Consider the following 15,033-nt stretch of genomic DNA (forward strand, 5'->3'; position numbering starts at 1 on the left):
GACTGCAGAGGTTAGGTGATTTAAACGTCGGAGGGCCTTCGTCAGAGACTCCTCCCTGATTTCTAGGCGCTAACATCTGGTTAGCTCATCTCTTTATGCGCAAGATCGATGAAAAACTTCTTCTCGGAGGGAAAGGTCTCTTGCCAGTCAATCACCAGTTCATCGTATCCAACACGTTATCTCTATAGTTTTTAGATATGATCAAATGAAAAACCCATCATGCCGAAACAGATCCATCTGACTCCTACATTCAAAATCTTGAGTTCCTGGTCAGTGGTTTTCCTTCACCTTCTACACGAACAAGTGATCAAACAACTTCAGATCACTGTTACGACCCCAACTACTACCACCACCTTTCTGTAATCTTCTATCTCCAAAGTTTATCACATGAAACAAGAGTTTTATTCCCCTCCTTAAACAGTAAAAGCTTTTACAAATATCTCTAAGCCAAAAATCATACCCACTAATTTCTCGTGTGTTTTCTGAAGGGAAGCATATGAAATGTTCTTCTGGTGCTTTTAACCATTGCTAAAAAGAGAATCCTACAAGTTTACTCATGCTTTGAACTACAAAAACTGAACTTTTTGAGGAATCTGAAATTACTGCTAAATCAAAGCAAGAAGTGTGCTAAGAAGGACGAAAGGAAAGAACAAAAGCGATGGGAAAAGAACGTGCGTACCTTGATCGTGGAAAGCGAGACGCGGTCAAAGGGTCGGAAGAGGAAGAATTGAGGAGAGAAGCATGGTGCAAGCTGGAAGCTGTGAGCGTTTATAAATCGCTCGAAGGACGACGATGAGGATTTTTTTTAATGGCCGGAGAAAAAGAAAATGCTGGGAGAGGAGAGGATAATCGAAGCTGGAGAGATCGAACTCCTGACCTGACCCACCACTGTCACCCCAGGTCCCAGAATCTTCAGTGAAGACAAAGAAAAAGCGGCTCCTGCTGCTGATTGGCAACCGGTCATCGCGTGTCTAGGTGGTTTTTTTTTAAAGAAAAAATAGATGATTTTTTTAAATGAATAATTAAAAAATAAAATATATATAAATATATGAAAATCTTACGTGTAAGTATGTCTAAATATATGTGCGTGCTTTTTAAATATGTCCTTAGAATTTTTTCTTAATAAATATAATTTAACTTTCTTTGATATACCCATATTTATCTTAATTTCTTTATCTCTACCACTCTTATATTTTATTAATATATTAAGATTACTATCATATAACATAACAAATTTAATCATCATTTTATAAAATTTCTACGATCATATAAAATACTCTATTCAATTTCAACTTATCCTACTATATTCTATCAATTCCTAAATCCTACAAATATGTAATTTTAAAACAGAAAAATGACCTTAAAACTATAATTTAGTTATTTTTAATAAATTAATTTCCATTATATTTTATAGGTTAATTTTATAATGCTAATTTGATTCCCCTTTCATATTGGTGAGGATAGGATAGTAATTCTTCTATTCTTTAATCATTTGATGATTTGATTATAAATTGATTTTTATTTTTCTTCCATAGCATGAAGACGAGTTATGACGATCGATTATAAATTGAGTTTTATTTTTCTTCTATAGCATGAAGACGAGTTATGAAGGAGCCCAACATAATCACTTTTTACTTATAAAAAAACTAATGAATCAGTAATACCTGAATTTAGGGATAAGATAGTGATCGACATCCATGCCGTATCTTTTGATTGACATTGCACCATTCTGACCGATTGTGGTTGATATATATTTTGTGCTATGAAAAATTTTAGTTAATTAGGCAAAGTGATTTTTAAATTAGCCAACTCAATAATAATAATAATAATAATAAACCTAAATTTATTTAATTTTTACATATCAAAATATATATATATATATAGAGAGAGAGAGAGAGAGAGAAATTTTATGCTGCGGTGCAATTCTTGCGGTTTTACTGCGGTAGAGATAAGTTGGCATTCCACGTCAAAGCCAAAAAAAAAAAAAAACGCTTCTCGTCTTCTTCGCCGACCTCGCCACAACGCTGCCGATTCCGGCAGCCATCTGCCCGGAATCCGGCCGCGATTCGGCCGGAATCCGGTCGCGATTCGGCCGGAATCCGATTGTGATCCGGCCGAGGGGTGTTCCGCCAGCGTCAAACGCCGATCACCAGCAAACGCCGGGAGAAGCGTTCCCTGATCGGTCCAGAGACCGATCAGGAGGTTCCCTCACGCATGGCTTCGGCCTCCGCCGATGGCATCCATTGCGAACAATCTCACTTCTGCCGAGTAAGAATACACAGAGAATATATATATATATATATATATATATATATATATATATATATATATATATATATATATATATATATATATATATATATATATATATATATATATATATATATATCAAATGGAGAACCTGGTCCGCTCCAATTTTTATTTTTAAAATTTCACACTACAAAAATGGATCAAAGCCGTTTTTTTTATTCTTTCCTTATTTATTTTTTTACAATTTTGAATGCTGAAAATTTAATGAGATCGACTAAAATTTTACTACACTCAGAAGTCGACCTTAAAATGTTAATCCTTAATTATGTACCTGGAGAGTCCTCATCTGGCCAGGCAGCTAGATACAAAAGAAAGGGATTGAGAGACATTTATTCTATATTGTTGATGTATAGTTTACAGGATTGTACATTAAAGAGAGTATGTGAAGGAATAAAAGAATGAGAACTAAGAGAACAACATCATGATGAAATGGTTCCTACACTGCATGTTCCGGGATACAAAAGGAAAGAGCATGAAAGAATTCAACTCACCCAACAGATTCAGCAAAAAGCACAACCTAGTAAACAAAATCCAAGGCGACATTCTAACTAGTGAATTGATGTCAACTAGTATGAGAACTCATGGCCGCGTATTGATATGTACTTCTTCACCCATATGGCAATGTCGTCCACGCAGGCTTGTGCTTGAGGAGTTCTGAGGAGCATGTCGAGTGTGGCAAACTCATGGACTGCATCCTTGTATTCCAGCACTGGTGCATCAACATTGACCTTGCGAAGTTCCTCGGAGTAAGCGATTGCACGGTCCTTCATCCAATCATGTTCCGCAGCTACTGTGAGGGTTGGAGGCATATATCTTAACGGAGGTCCCCGGTTGGGCGCAAGGGGGTTTGCAGCTGGATGGTCTAAAGTAAAGTTTTCCTCGGGTAAGAACAACTTCCAAGCGAGTATGCATAATGACTTGTCGTAGATGTAAGAGTTTGCTAGCTTTAGTTCAGAATGGGTAGGAACAGTTCCTGCGAAGAAGGGATACATCAACACTTGGGCGACAACCTTAACAGGTTCAATCAGCTTTCCTGCCTCGACTGCTTTTCGAGCAACAAAATTAGCAATGTTCGCACCACAGCTCACACCAAGAAGAACACACCTGTTCCAAAAATGTCAGGCAAACCTTAGGTCAACTTATGTAAATTGATACCAATAACACAAGCTGCAAATGGAACCAAAAACAATGATAATTTGTAATTACGATGACGACCAACAGAAGAACTCAGGCACATGACAACAAAGACAATCATCATAAAAATTAAAGTGGACCCAGAACTTCAAAGTGGTATACAGTGACTGCTGGTGAGCGCCAGAAGCAACTCTAGAGAAAGCACCACAGACCACTATAGAATCTAAAATGTTCGAATTAGTGAACAATGATAACACAAAAATTAGGAAATCATAGACTAACAGTAAGATACTTAATCATAAGATTGAAGCACATGTTCAATTCTTAACTTTTTTCAGAACTTAGTGGTTCCACATTGCAGAAGAAAACAGATGGAATGGCAGATAGGAAAAAATGATGAAAATGGGGCAGTATGGTTAGGCATGGTGGTGAGTAAAAACAATAAACAATAATTAGTAACACGCCTTAAATTGGTTTCAGGTATGCCGCCAATTTGACAAATCATTTAACTCACCCAATTTCATGATTCTACCACCAGAAAGTTTTACCAAAATATTAATCCAATAATCATGAATCATTAAAGTATCAATTAGCTTATAATAACAAAACAATATAAATTGGACAAATATAGTAGAAGAGAGATTAGAAATTTAATTCCCTCAATGTTTGCTTTATGAACCACTTCAAGAAGAACAAATAATCCTAATTATTTCTCAACACCAAGATATTAAAGATCAAATATTCAAACTGTATCCTATAAACATTCATCCCAAACAAAATCATAGTAGTATCTCTCAAGCACTATCAATTTCTTATAGAAATGTTAGAGATATAAAATAAATACCAATAAGATAGACCAGAAAGGAAAACCAATATTAGACAGTGACTAGTATGTATAGTTGCCAGAACTATTGTCTCATTGAAGAAAAACAGGAAATTAGAAAGAGAGACAGAGATGAACCGAAGAAATTTAAGAGGATAAAATATGCAAAGAAGCTGAAAGAGAAAATCTAACTAAGAAATTAGAAACCTCTATTTCTTTAAGATAAATCAAGTATATCATCACTAAACAGTCCAATGTTCTCCGTATAACTCATTTCCTAATAAAGATCAGACTGTAGAGGCAGAAAGCAAAACAAATTAACACGCCAAAGCCTGCCATTACACATAAATACTGAGTTTAATAAGAACTGCAGAAACAAAAGGCATATATGTTAAGGTTAACCTTGTTTTCTCAAGTTCACGATACTGTCAACTTCTTGATCAAGTTTACTAGAAACAAAGTTGAATTGTCTGCACTTGTTCAAGTTTTTAATCAACATTGAGATGAGATATAAAATTATAAATCAACCAGTTCTACAGACAAAAGGTTTCAGTATATGATTTTTTTCAATAAAATAATAGATGAATTGATTCAACCAATTAGAAACTTCAACAAGGGACCTTGCTGCTAGTCATCCAAGCTTTATGATCTGTTATCAATAGGTATAGTCTTTCATGCATGGTAGTTCTTTTTTTCATCATTTTATAATAAGGATATCCCCTAAATAACATCCTGTACTGTCTTCATCTGATGACATCAATAAAAGAATTTTATATTTTTTTATTTACTGACCATCACAATCATTCAGTCAGTTTCAAATGGTATTTAACAATGTGGTGAAGTATTTACAACTCACACGTAAATGGGGATGAAAAATACTCAGACAGAAATACTAATTCTACCAGTAAACACAACTTTTCCAGCACTATTAATGAAAGAAATGCTGAGTTTCTCCCCAGGCACGATCTAAATTTTTAAAATCACTAAACCAGCTTATACTAGCAATAGTACAGGATTCTAGAGCAGATGGCATACTTTCTAAAAAACTTGAAAAGACTATCCAATCAAATCAAGCTGCAGAATTGGTTGGTTCACAATCAAAAAGGAATTGTTTAGTCCTACAATTAATCCCTCTCAAATTTTCAAAATCCATCTTGAACAAAAAGGATCTAGCTTGGAAATTCATCCAAGCTCCAATAAGAATGGCAAGGGACCAGAATGGCTGCCCAAACTGAAGAAATGTTAAGCACTATTACCCGATCAAGCACTAACTAGACCGCTCAACTATGGAAATTGAATTGTTGGCAAGCCACACAATCATCAGGGAACAGAACAATGTCTTGACCTGAGTCTGGTATGAACTTGAAAAGATGGCAGGTGGGCAAGAGATACAAAGGTTACTAAATCAGAGTGTTCAACAAACAACTTCATTTTCATCAAGCCATGTTAATCTTTTGGGGGTCAATTTCATGGATTTGATCCAAGGTTCCAAAAAATTGTATGCTGCAGTATGTAATTGATCCACTCACAGAGCACAAACAGCATACGAGGGCATGACAAATAGTATAAAAATATTTTAAAAAATATTGATAAAGTGACTAACACAAAAAAATAAAGTAAATTTATTGACACATCCAATTCATACTTTCACATATCATACAATAGAAAACTCACAAATGGAAATCCCAACAATATTATTTGTTGCACATGCAATTTCCTAGTTGACCAAAACTTTGATCCAAGTATAACAAGCCATTCCACAGTTTTGTCAAATTTATCTTTTTTTTTCCCAAAGTCACATGATTATCACACAATACTAGTAATTATTTTCTTTATTTTAACAACCCACTCTTTATTAAAAATATCTCATGATGAATAATAAACAAAAGATAGAAATGTTACGCCATTTATTTTGACTATTCATTGCCTTGTTTTATTATCGAAAACCCTATTTTCACATAGTCAATTCTAGTTCTACATAATTAAAAACTTTTCATACCTAAAGTTTCTCTATAATTAAACTTTGAATTTATTACATTTCTCTCTACATTCTCTTTAATTAGCAGAAGGTTATCTAAAACAAACATATGTCATATGGGTTTATTTTGAATTTAAACTTATCTAGTGCTAATGAAAAAAAGACATCTAAAACAAAAATTTGCAATAGGGATTTATTTTGAATTTGAATTTAAGCTTATATAGTACTAATGTAAAAACACAAGAATTCACAATTGATGTTTGTGGTGAGTTTATAGTTATAGTAAAACAATTTGTTATAATCCCAATGTTCTATCACTAGTCGCACTATTATTCTTTTGTCACATAATGTAATTACTACATATTCCTTTCTCCTCTAAAATTCACCATACTATCTATTAAAAATTCTACCATATGTTGTTTCTAATTCAACAAAACCAAATGAAAATCTTTCTTTTTTGCTCTATGTTTCTCCGGTAGTTATCTTATTAAATTAATATCATCTATAGTTCATCTTCCAAGCATCAAACCAAATGGACTTCAAAAGCTTTTGATTTGTCCCTTATTCTTCTCACAGTCATGCTTTTCTAATGTTATATGATATGTCTCATTGACATAATCCATTGATCCAAACAAAAAAGATCATCATAAAAATACACATGCCCAGTAAATAAATCAGTTCAGAATATAAATTTTAGTTTGATTTTAGTTTCTCCTTTGTTCTAAAAATAGTTTTATTGTGCTCTTACTTTTACTATTACACCTAATCTCTTTTATATAAGTTTTTTAGACCAAGCTATTGTAAATCTTAACTAAGTTCATTCATTCAATTAATAGTATAGTTTTTCACTCTCAAATGTTTTCTTGTCTTGCGAGATCACTGATTAAGGCTTGCAATCCAATGAGATTGTCAAAACAAGGCACACAAATCTTGCTATAGCTAAAGCAACATTACAAGCCACATATTCTAGGTACCAACAATTTTTTTTCTCTATTCATCTTCCTAGTTCATGAATCTCTATTAAGTAACTTAGCCAACCAAGTTATATTTTTGATCTTCTAAAACTTTTCAAATTTTAATAGGAATATCATTGAGACCTATAGCTTTACCTGACTTTAATTTTTTTAAAACCTTCTTTGTCCAACATAAAGAAGACCTGCTTCTAAGAAGAGGAACCATCCAATAAAAAATGGAACAATCAAGGAAGCTATATCTATATATACACACAAAAATAGAAATTATAGCAATCTGCCTGAGTTAAAGTCAGTTAAGAATTGATCAGAATATCTTTATCCTCATATAAGTTCATTGAAGTTAAACAACTACATTACCCAACTTTTTCTAGCACTATAAATATCGATCCTTACTTGACCATTAGAGAAACTCTGCACTCTTAATCAGATTTCAGCAGGAAATCTACTTTTAATCCTCACAGTGGTAACTTTTACACCCATATGCAAATTTTCTCAACCAGAGATCCAGTGCCCTAATTAATTTTCAAAATTAATTCCAGTTAAGAAAGACTAAATCAAAATATTAGTGTGGTACCCGATTCTTACCATGTGATGTTACCTGATTCTTACCATGTGATGTTACATTTAATATAGGTGTAATGATTACTAGAAATGTCAGCAAAGAAATGTTCCTTCACTAAACATTATAGGAGTCAAATTATTCAATATGATCACTAAAAGATCTGCGGGCTTAAATGTTCAAACGAAAGTCCTAAGCACGAGGAACATAAAATTATCAGTATTTTCAGAAAGTAGGTTTGTCAGCCAAGAAACGAAATAATCACCTGGAAGGATCAGCATGAGCTGCTAACCACGGCTCAACTGTAGATGCCCCCAAGGCATCAATCTGCGATCTCATCGCATCACCAGAGCCACTTCCCTTTGTACTCCCCAACGACTTGCTGCACTCTGCCAGATTCGCCTGCTTCCCCAACCAATTCAGCACCTTGACACCATCATCGAACGCTGCCGGATACCTGCTCTCCGGTGCAAGCCTGTACCCAACGGCAACGACGATCACGTCCAAAAGCTTCGAGATCCGCCTGCAGAAAAAGTCGTTGGCGGCAGACGTGTTGCTCCCGGCGACGAAAGCCCCGCCGTGGAACTGCAGGATCACAGGCAACTTGCGTGACCCAGCTGAGCGTCGACGGGCTCTAGGTGACGGGAGGTAGCCCCCATACGCCCCGCCAGCGGTGGGGGTGCCGGTTGTGGGGGTTCCGGAGGTGGGGGTTCCGTCAGAGGCGTGCCCGTTGCTGCGCCGCGCGAGGGAGGTGTCGGGGAGGAAAAGGCGGAGCGAGAGGGAACTGAGCGGGTCGACGTGGATGTCCTTGGTGGCGACGCCGTCAGGGCCGAAGGTAGGGTTAGCGGGGGCGGTGGATTCGTCAGGACGGCAGGTGATGCCAAACTGGGTAGGGTCCTCGGCGGCCGCCTGGGCCTGGGCCTGGTGGAGGAGGGATTGAAGCTTGTGCCTCAGGAGGAGCTTGAAGAAGACGCTGTACAGCTTGACGGAGACGCTCGGCATGGCTACCGGCCGATCCCCTTCTCCGACGCCCGGATCTGCGCCCCAATTGGCATAAAATTAGCAAGGGATTCCTCAGAGAGGAAGGAAAGAGGCCCCGCAGAAGATTTACTCGGAAGGGAAAAATGGAAGAGAAAGAAATATATGTCTTATTATTTAAAATTTCTAGAAAAAAAATAATAATAATAATTTGGCACAAGATAACTTCTAGAAATATTACAAAATATATATAATATTATTATTAAAAATGTTTGTGAATATTTTGAGGGATTTTTTTTCCACATTTTGGCCGTGGAATTTATGGAGCTGGTCAATATTTAAAGGGTCAAACTTCAAACTTTCCAAATTATGGAAGTGGTCTAAGAAAGTCACCTACCTACTAATTATCTTTCTAGTGCAACAGATCCAAGTTATTGCATAAATTGATTATAAAAATAGTATGAAAAGGTTGATATTAAACATTTTTTTTATTTTCAATTTCTATTTTTCTGAGAAATTAAGAGAAAAACTCTAGTTTTTCTAGGATCAAGAAAAGTTCAAGTAGAGAGCTCATTGTTTTTTTTTCGAGCTTTCATTGAAATTCTAGAATGCATGGTTCAGATTGAGGGTCAAAGTAAATCAGTACCTTCTAGTCAATTAGTTAGGCATCATTTTCAGAAGGAAAAAATATATTAAATTATTAATTTTAAAATAAAATAAATAAATTGCTAATTTTGGATGAATTTATTTGCATGGAGTTTTATTTTTCAAATGGACTCTTTAATTACGAGTCTTTTTCATCCTTTAGATGTGATTACAGATAATGACTTATGTTTTTAAGAATTGAAACTTTGATGTGCAAATCATTGAAGTTGTTATTGCCATACAAATTATGTTTTTCTTTTAGATCAAGTTTATGAAATTTTTCGAGCGCTCTTTATTTTCATTATTCTCAAAGTTTAGGAAATCTATTGAATGACTCATGATTGGATGAGGCCACTAGTTTGTATAGGAGTATGATTTGTTTCTTTGGAGGTGCAGTTTGAGAAAGGAAAGGAATACTTGGAGAAAAGAAATTCATAGAGCCGAGGAAAAGAAAAGAAGAGGGAAAGAAAAGGAGATAAAAGAATCTAGGTAGAAAGCACACAGAAAGGAGAGGGAAAGAAAGAAAAAGAAAATTGATAAAGTTGTCGCGACCTAAGTGAGGATGCCTGCGACTCGCAGCTGAACGAAGTAGTTGTACAGGGTCGTCCGCATTTTACTAGGTTGGTAGCCGCGTATAGGGCTACCTTGGCGATGTCACTCGAGGCGACAACACAAGATACTCGAGGACGGCGCTACCCTATACGAGCCGCTTCTCACGGCCATGTAGTGCTACATGCGGCTCATGAGGCGGCCGCGCCGTGCCACCCTGAACAAAACCCTAGAAAAGAGTTTTCGTTGACATTTTGAACAACATTTGTTCACGCTAGTTCTTGAGTTTTGGGGGACAAGTTTTGTTGCACTTTTAAGTATCAAGAGGCCAACTAAAGTAAGAAAAGAGCAAGCAAATCAAGGTTCATATATGTTGTAAAGTCGTCTTCGATTTCTTTGTAATCTAGTTTGATTTATGGTTTGTATTTCTCGTGCTTAAACTTATACAAGCCTTCTCCGCCTCCCGGAAGGAGGTGTATTTGTGAGGAGTGGACTTTAGTCATCTTAAAGAGGTGGATATCAAAGAAAAAAAAAGTAAGTCCACTACCTTAATGACCCCCTAGTGTTGTTGGTGCATTTGATACCAATGGTTAAACTTAAGTCTTGATGAATGATAAGTGCATTAATGCTAGATGTGTTATGTTATCTAACTTTTTTATCAAGTGTGTAGGACTTGACTGAGATGACACCAAGCTGAAATCCAGCTAGGTTTGGAAAATCTGATAGTTGGTATAAAAGTCCAGATAGGGCAAGAAGTGAATTGATACCTAGTAGAAAGTTCGGCTAGGTCTATGGGACCTGACAGTTGGCTGAAGTCCAGTTGGATCTGCAGACCTAACAACTGCGGGAAGACCTGATGAGCTCTAAGGAAGTCAAGTGATTATACATGGTAAGTAAGATAGGTTACTGGAGGAGAATATTTCAATGAGGACGAGTCCTAATTGGGGACTTTAGGTGCAGGTCCAATTTAAGTCTATTTCGAAAACTAAAAATGAGACCGTGACTAGATCCTGATCTTGGGGAGACATGATCTAATTACTAAACTGCTTATTTTATTATGTTAACTTTGTTTTACATGGTAAACTTTGTTTTGTTGGACTAACACATTTTGTAGAGCGAAAGGGGCAAAGCCAGTCTCAGGTGAATAGTACCCAAGACGTCTTCAATGCATTTGAAGATGCCTTGAGCAGGTGATGGAAGGCACCTTTGATAGCCTTGAAGGTACCTTCAATCAGATAGCGTAGAGACTTTGTTGACGATAAGGAACAACTTTGTTCGGGATAAAACATGCAGCTGGAGGCACCTAAGAGAGGCTTGGAGGCACCTCCAATGCTCCTTAAAAGAAGTGTTCGAGCTGTACATTAATACAAAACTCAAAAAAAAGTGCTACGACTCATCTACAACTTCAAACACACCAACTGCCTCTATGCTACTACTCCGAGACATTTGATCGCCGTCGGCAGACCGTCACCTGTTGGAGTGTATACTGAAAGCCTAAGCTTTTGTAAACATTTGTTTTGAATAAAGAATCACATTTGGTCAAATTATCTACATTTGTTTGTAGTTGTTCAATTAATTTATATTGTAGATAACATAGCATGTGGTGTCACATGCAGAAGATAATGTTATCAGTACCTTATAAATTATAAACAGTAGCTCACGACCAAAATGGAAAGGAACAAATCATTAGAAGGTCGTAGTGTAATTAGGTATCAGTTTATCTTGACTGTATAATTACACTAGTACACTTAGAGTGTATTGAGTAGGACCATTTGAGGTCGTTTCTTTTATACTGACTTTATAAAGGAACAAAGACCTCAGTTATTATGGAAGTGTGTGCTCTTAATCCTAATATAATAACAAGCACATATATTTGATATTTATTTCTTTAATTTATCAATGGGTGAGATTTAGTTCGATGAATCAATAAGCCCGATAAATTGGGAAATAGTATCACTTATAGTGTGTGTTGTTGATTATAGAAGAAAACTGTGTCCTAGAGATACTAGGTTGATAATGTCCTCAAGAGAATCTCATAAGGATTGTCATGTTAAACCCTGCAGGTGGACTTAGTCCGACATGATGATAAGGTTGAGTGGTACTACTCTTGGACTAAGATATTAATTAAATGAGTTGTCAGTAACTCACTTAATTAGTGGACATTCGATATCTTAAACACAGGGAGACTAACACACTCATAATAAGAAGGAGCTCAAAAATGTAATTTGGGATTGGTGCGGTAGTTCAATAATAGTTCTCTAGTGGAATGAATTATTATTGATAAAATTAAGTTGTGTGTTCGGGGCGAACACGGGATGCTTAATTTTATCGGGAGACCAAAACTAATTCCTCCTCTCGGTCCCTATCGTAGCCTCTTATTTATAGAGTACTATACCCACCTATACCGACTTTCTATACCCACCTAAAGGGGGCCGGCCAAGCTAGCTTGGGAACCAAGCTAGGGCCGGCCTAAGCATGAATTGGGGTGGTCGGCCCTAGCTTGAACCCAAGCTAGAGGGGCGGGCCATATTTATTTTAAAAAAAATTTCAATTTTAATTTTTATTATGTGGAAGGTATAATTTATTAAAGAGAATTAAAATTAAAATATCTCTCTTATAAAAGATCTACAAAAGATTAAAGAAAGAGATTAGATCTCTTTCCTTATTTGTAGATTGGTGAGATATTTTATTTTTCTCTTTAAAAATTATTCACATGTTGTAAAATTAAAATTATGGAAATTTCTTTTTATCAACCATGAAGAGATTTTAAAAGGAAATTTTATTTTTTAAAAATTTCCAAAGACAAATAAGGAAGTTTTAATTGTTGATTAAAATTATCCTATTTGCTCTACATGAGGTGGCCGGCCACATACAATTAATTAGGAAATTTTATTTAATTTTTCTTAATTAATTGTTGTCAAAGAAAATTAAGGAAATTTTATTATAAATAAATTTCCTAAATTGCCAAGGCTAAGGAATATAAAAGAAGGGGTGAGGGTGCCTTCATGAGACAACCTCTATTATTTTCTCTCCCTCTTTTCCTTGGTGTTGTGGTCGGCCATCATCCTCTCCCTCTCTTCCTCTTGTGGTGGCCGAATACTTCATCCTTCTTGGAGTTCTTGTGGTGGCCGGATACTACTTGGAGAAGAAGAAGAAGAAGGAGAGAAAGCTAGCATCTCTTGGAGCTTGGTTGGTGTTTTGATCTTCTTCCTTGGTGAAGCTTCCTTATTGTTGGCCGAACCTAGCTAGGAGGAGAAGAAGGTGGTTGGTGGTTTCTCATTTCGGAAGATCGTTGCCCACACAACGTCAGAGGTTAGAAGAGGAATACGGTAGAAGATCAAGAGGTTTTTCTAAAAGGTATAACTAGTAATTTTTCTTTCCGCATCATACTAGTTATTTATGGAAATAATACCAAATACAAGAGGCTTACGATTCTAGTATTTCGAATATGTTTTTCGATGTTGTGTTCTTTTGTTTTATTTTTCCTTGTGATTTGATTGTTCTTTTCGGTTAACCTAAAGTTATTTTAGGAAATTAAATATTAGCTTTCCATAAGAGGTTTTGTCTAGTCGGTGGTGGTTGCTCCCATATCCAAGAAGGTCATGTGCCTCGCCACGTCAGTACTGGGAATCAATTATGGAAATTAATATTTAATGGAATTAATAACTTAAGGTTGTTGGAACCCCAAGGTTGTTTTGGTGTGATCAACAAGTTAAGTTAGGTCCTGCGTTGTTTCTAACCTTGTGTCTAAGTGTGCAGGAGCTTAGGAGCACAGGTACTCGAGCGGAAGACGCAGCTAGCGAGAAGGACGGCACGCGGTGCATCCGAGGGACGAGGTGCTGCGGAAGAGTACACCGGTGGACGAGAAGGAAGTGCGTGCGGTGAAAGACGCAACTAGCAGAAGGATGCTCGGGAGAGAGTTGGTAAGCTCGGTGCACCGAGGGATGGGGTCTCATGGATGAGTACGCTGGTGGACGAGAAGGGACGCACGACATTTCCGAGGGACGAGAAGCCGGAGAGGAAGCACGCTTGAGAAGACCGGAAGATGGGTTCGGTGAGCCCTATTCCGGATGTCGAGATCACCCAAGCAAGTGGAGCTGGAGCGAAGGACCCGGACCGAGAGGAACCGAAAAGAAGACGACCAAAAGTCAACTGGGTTGACTTTTTGGCTCGGGGCGCCCGGAACTGTCCGGGGTGCCCGGAACTGTCCGGGGTGCCCGGAACTGTCCGGGGCGCCCGGAAGTGACTTTTTCACAGGATCGAGCTTTGACTCGATCCAACCGTTGGGGAATATATAAATGTTATCCCCCCAGGGCGTCCGGAACCCTTCCAGGCGCCCCGACCAAGGCTATAAATATAGCCTTGGTCCAGAAGCTTTTCAACAATCACGGTCATTCTATTTCCAAACACTTGCATGCTTTAGTTGTAGTTAAGCTTCTGTTTTATGTGCCTAAACGCTGTAAGAGGCTTCTCCGCCTGAAGGAGTTTTTGAGCTTAATCTTCCTTGGATTAACAACCACATCGGTTGTAACCAAGTAAACATCTGGTGCCTCGTCTTTTCTTTTATGCTTCTATTTATCTGCTTAATTCATTTTACAAGTGTTAGCTTAATCGTTCGAGGAAGGGTCATCTGTTTTTAATTGACAGGTTATTTACCAACCCTTCTAGCCGGCCCAACGGACCTACAAGTGGTATCAGAGCCGAGACGCCTCAGAAGGACTAACCGCCGTCTGAAGCAACAATGGCCGGAGCTAGCGACCACCCACCAGCATTCGAGGGGGAGCTTTCTTCATGGAAGCAACAAATGAAGGTATTTCTTAACTCTGATATTGGTATTTCTCTAATAATGAAAACAGGTTATGAAGCACCGAAAGACACGAACGGAGAGAAAATCGGCATATGCCTCTGGAACGAGAAGCAACGTGAAGAGTCCATGGCGAATGCTCGGGCAGAGTTTCACATTCTAAGCGCAATACCAACTAAAGATTTCGACAGAGTCGGAGAGTACAAAAGCGCGAAAGAACTTTGGGAAAAGTTCTTAATGCTCTATGAAGACCGGTTGAAGTCGTCTCCTCAATAGACA

The 15,033-nt window shown here is 37.3% G+C and overlaps 1 protein-coding gene across 1 annotated transcript; it reads right to left on the bottom strand.

Annotated features, from left to right (window-relative positions):
* Nucleotides 1-2,709: 2,709 nt before the first annotated feature.
* LOC121985065 (probable carboxylesterase 16) lies at nucleotides 2,710-8,890 on the bottom strand. The gene is made up of 2 exons (XM_042538331.1): nucleotides 8,044-8,890; nucleotides 2,710-3,414 (listed from the first exon to the last, which is right to left on the bottom strand). Exons 1-2 carry the CDS (start codon nucleotides 8,778-8,780, stop codon nucleotides 2,877-2,879), a joined length of 1,275 nt encoding a protein of 424 aa, XP_042394265.1. The 5' UTR covers nucleotides 8,781-8,890; the 3' UTR covers nucleotides 2,710-2,876.
* Between the last annotated feature and the right edge of the window lie 6,143 nt (nucleotides 8,891-15,033).

Source organism: Zingiber officinale, chromosome 5B (assembly GCF_018446385.1).
Source record: "Zingiber officinale cultivar Zhangliang chromosome 5B, Zo_v1.1, whole genome shotgun sequence".
NCBI classification, from domain to species: domain Eukaryota; kingdom Viridiplantae; phylum Streptophyta; class Magnoliopsida; order Zingiberales; family Zingiberaceae; genus Zingiber; species Zingiber officinale.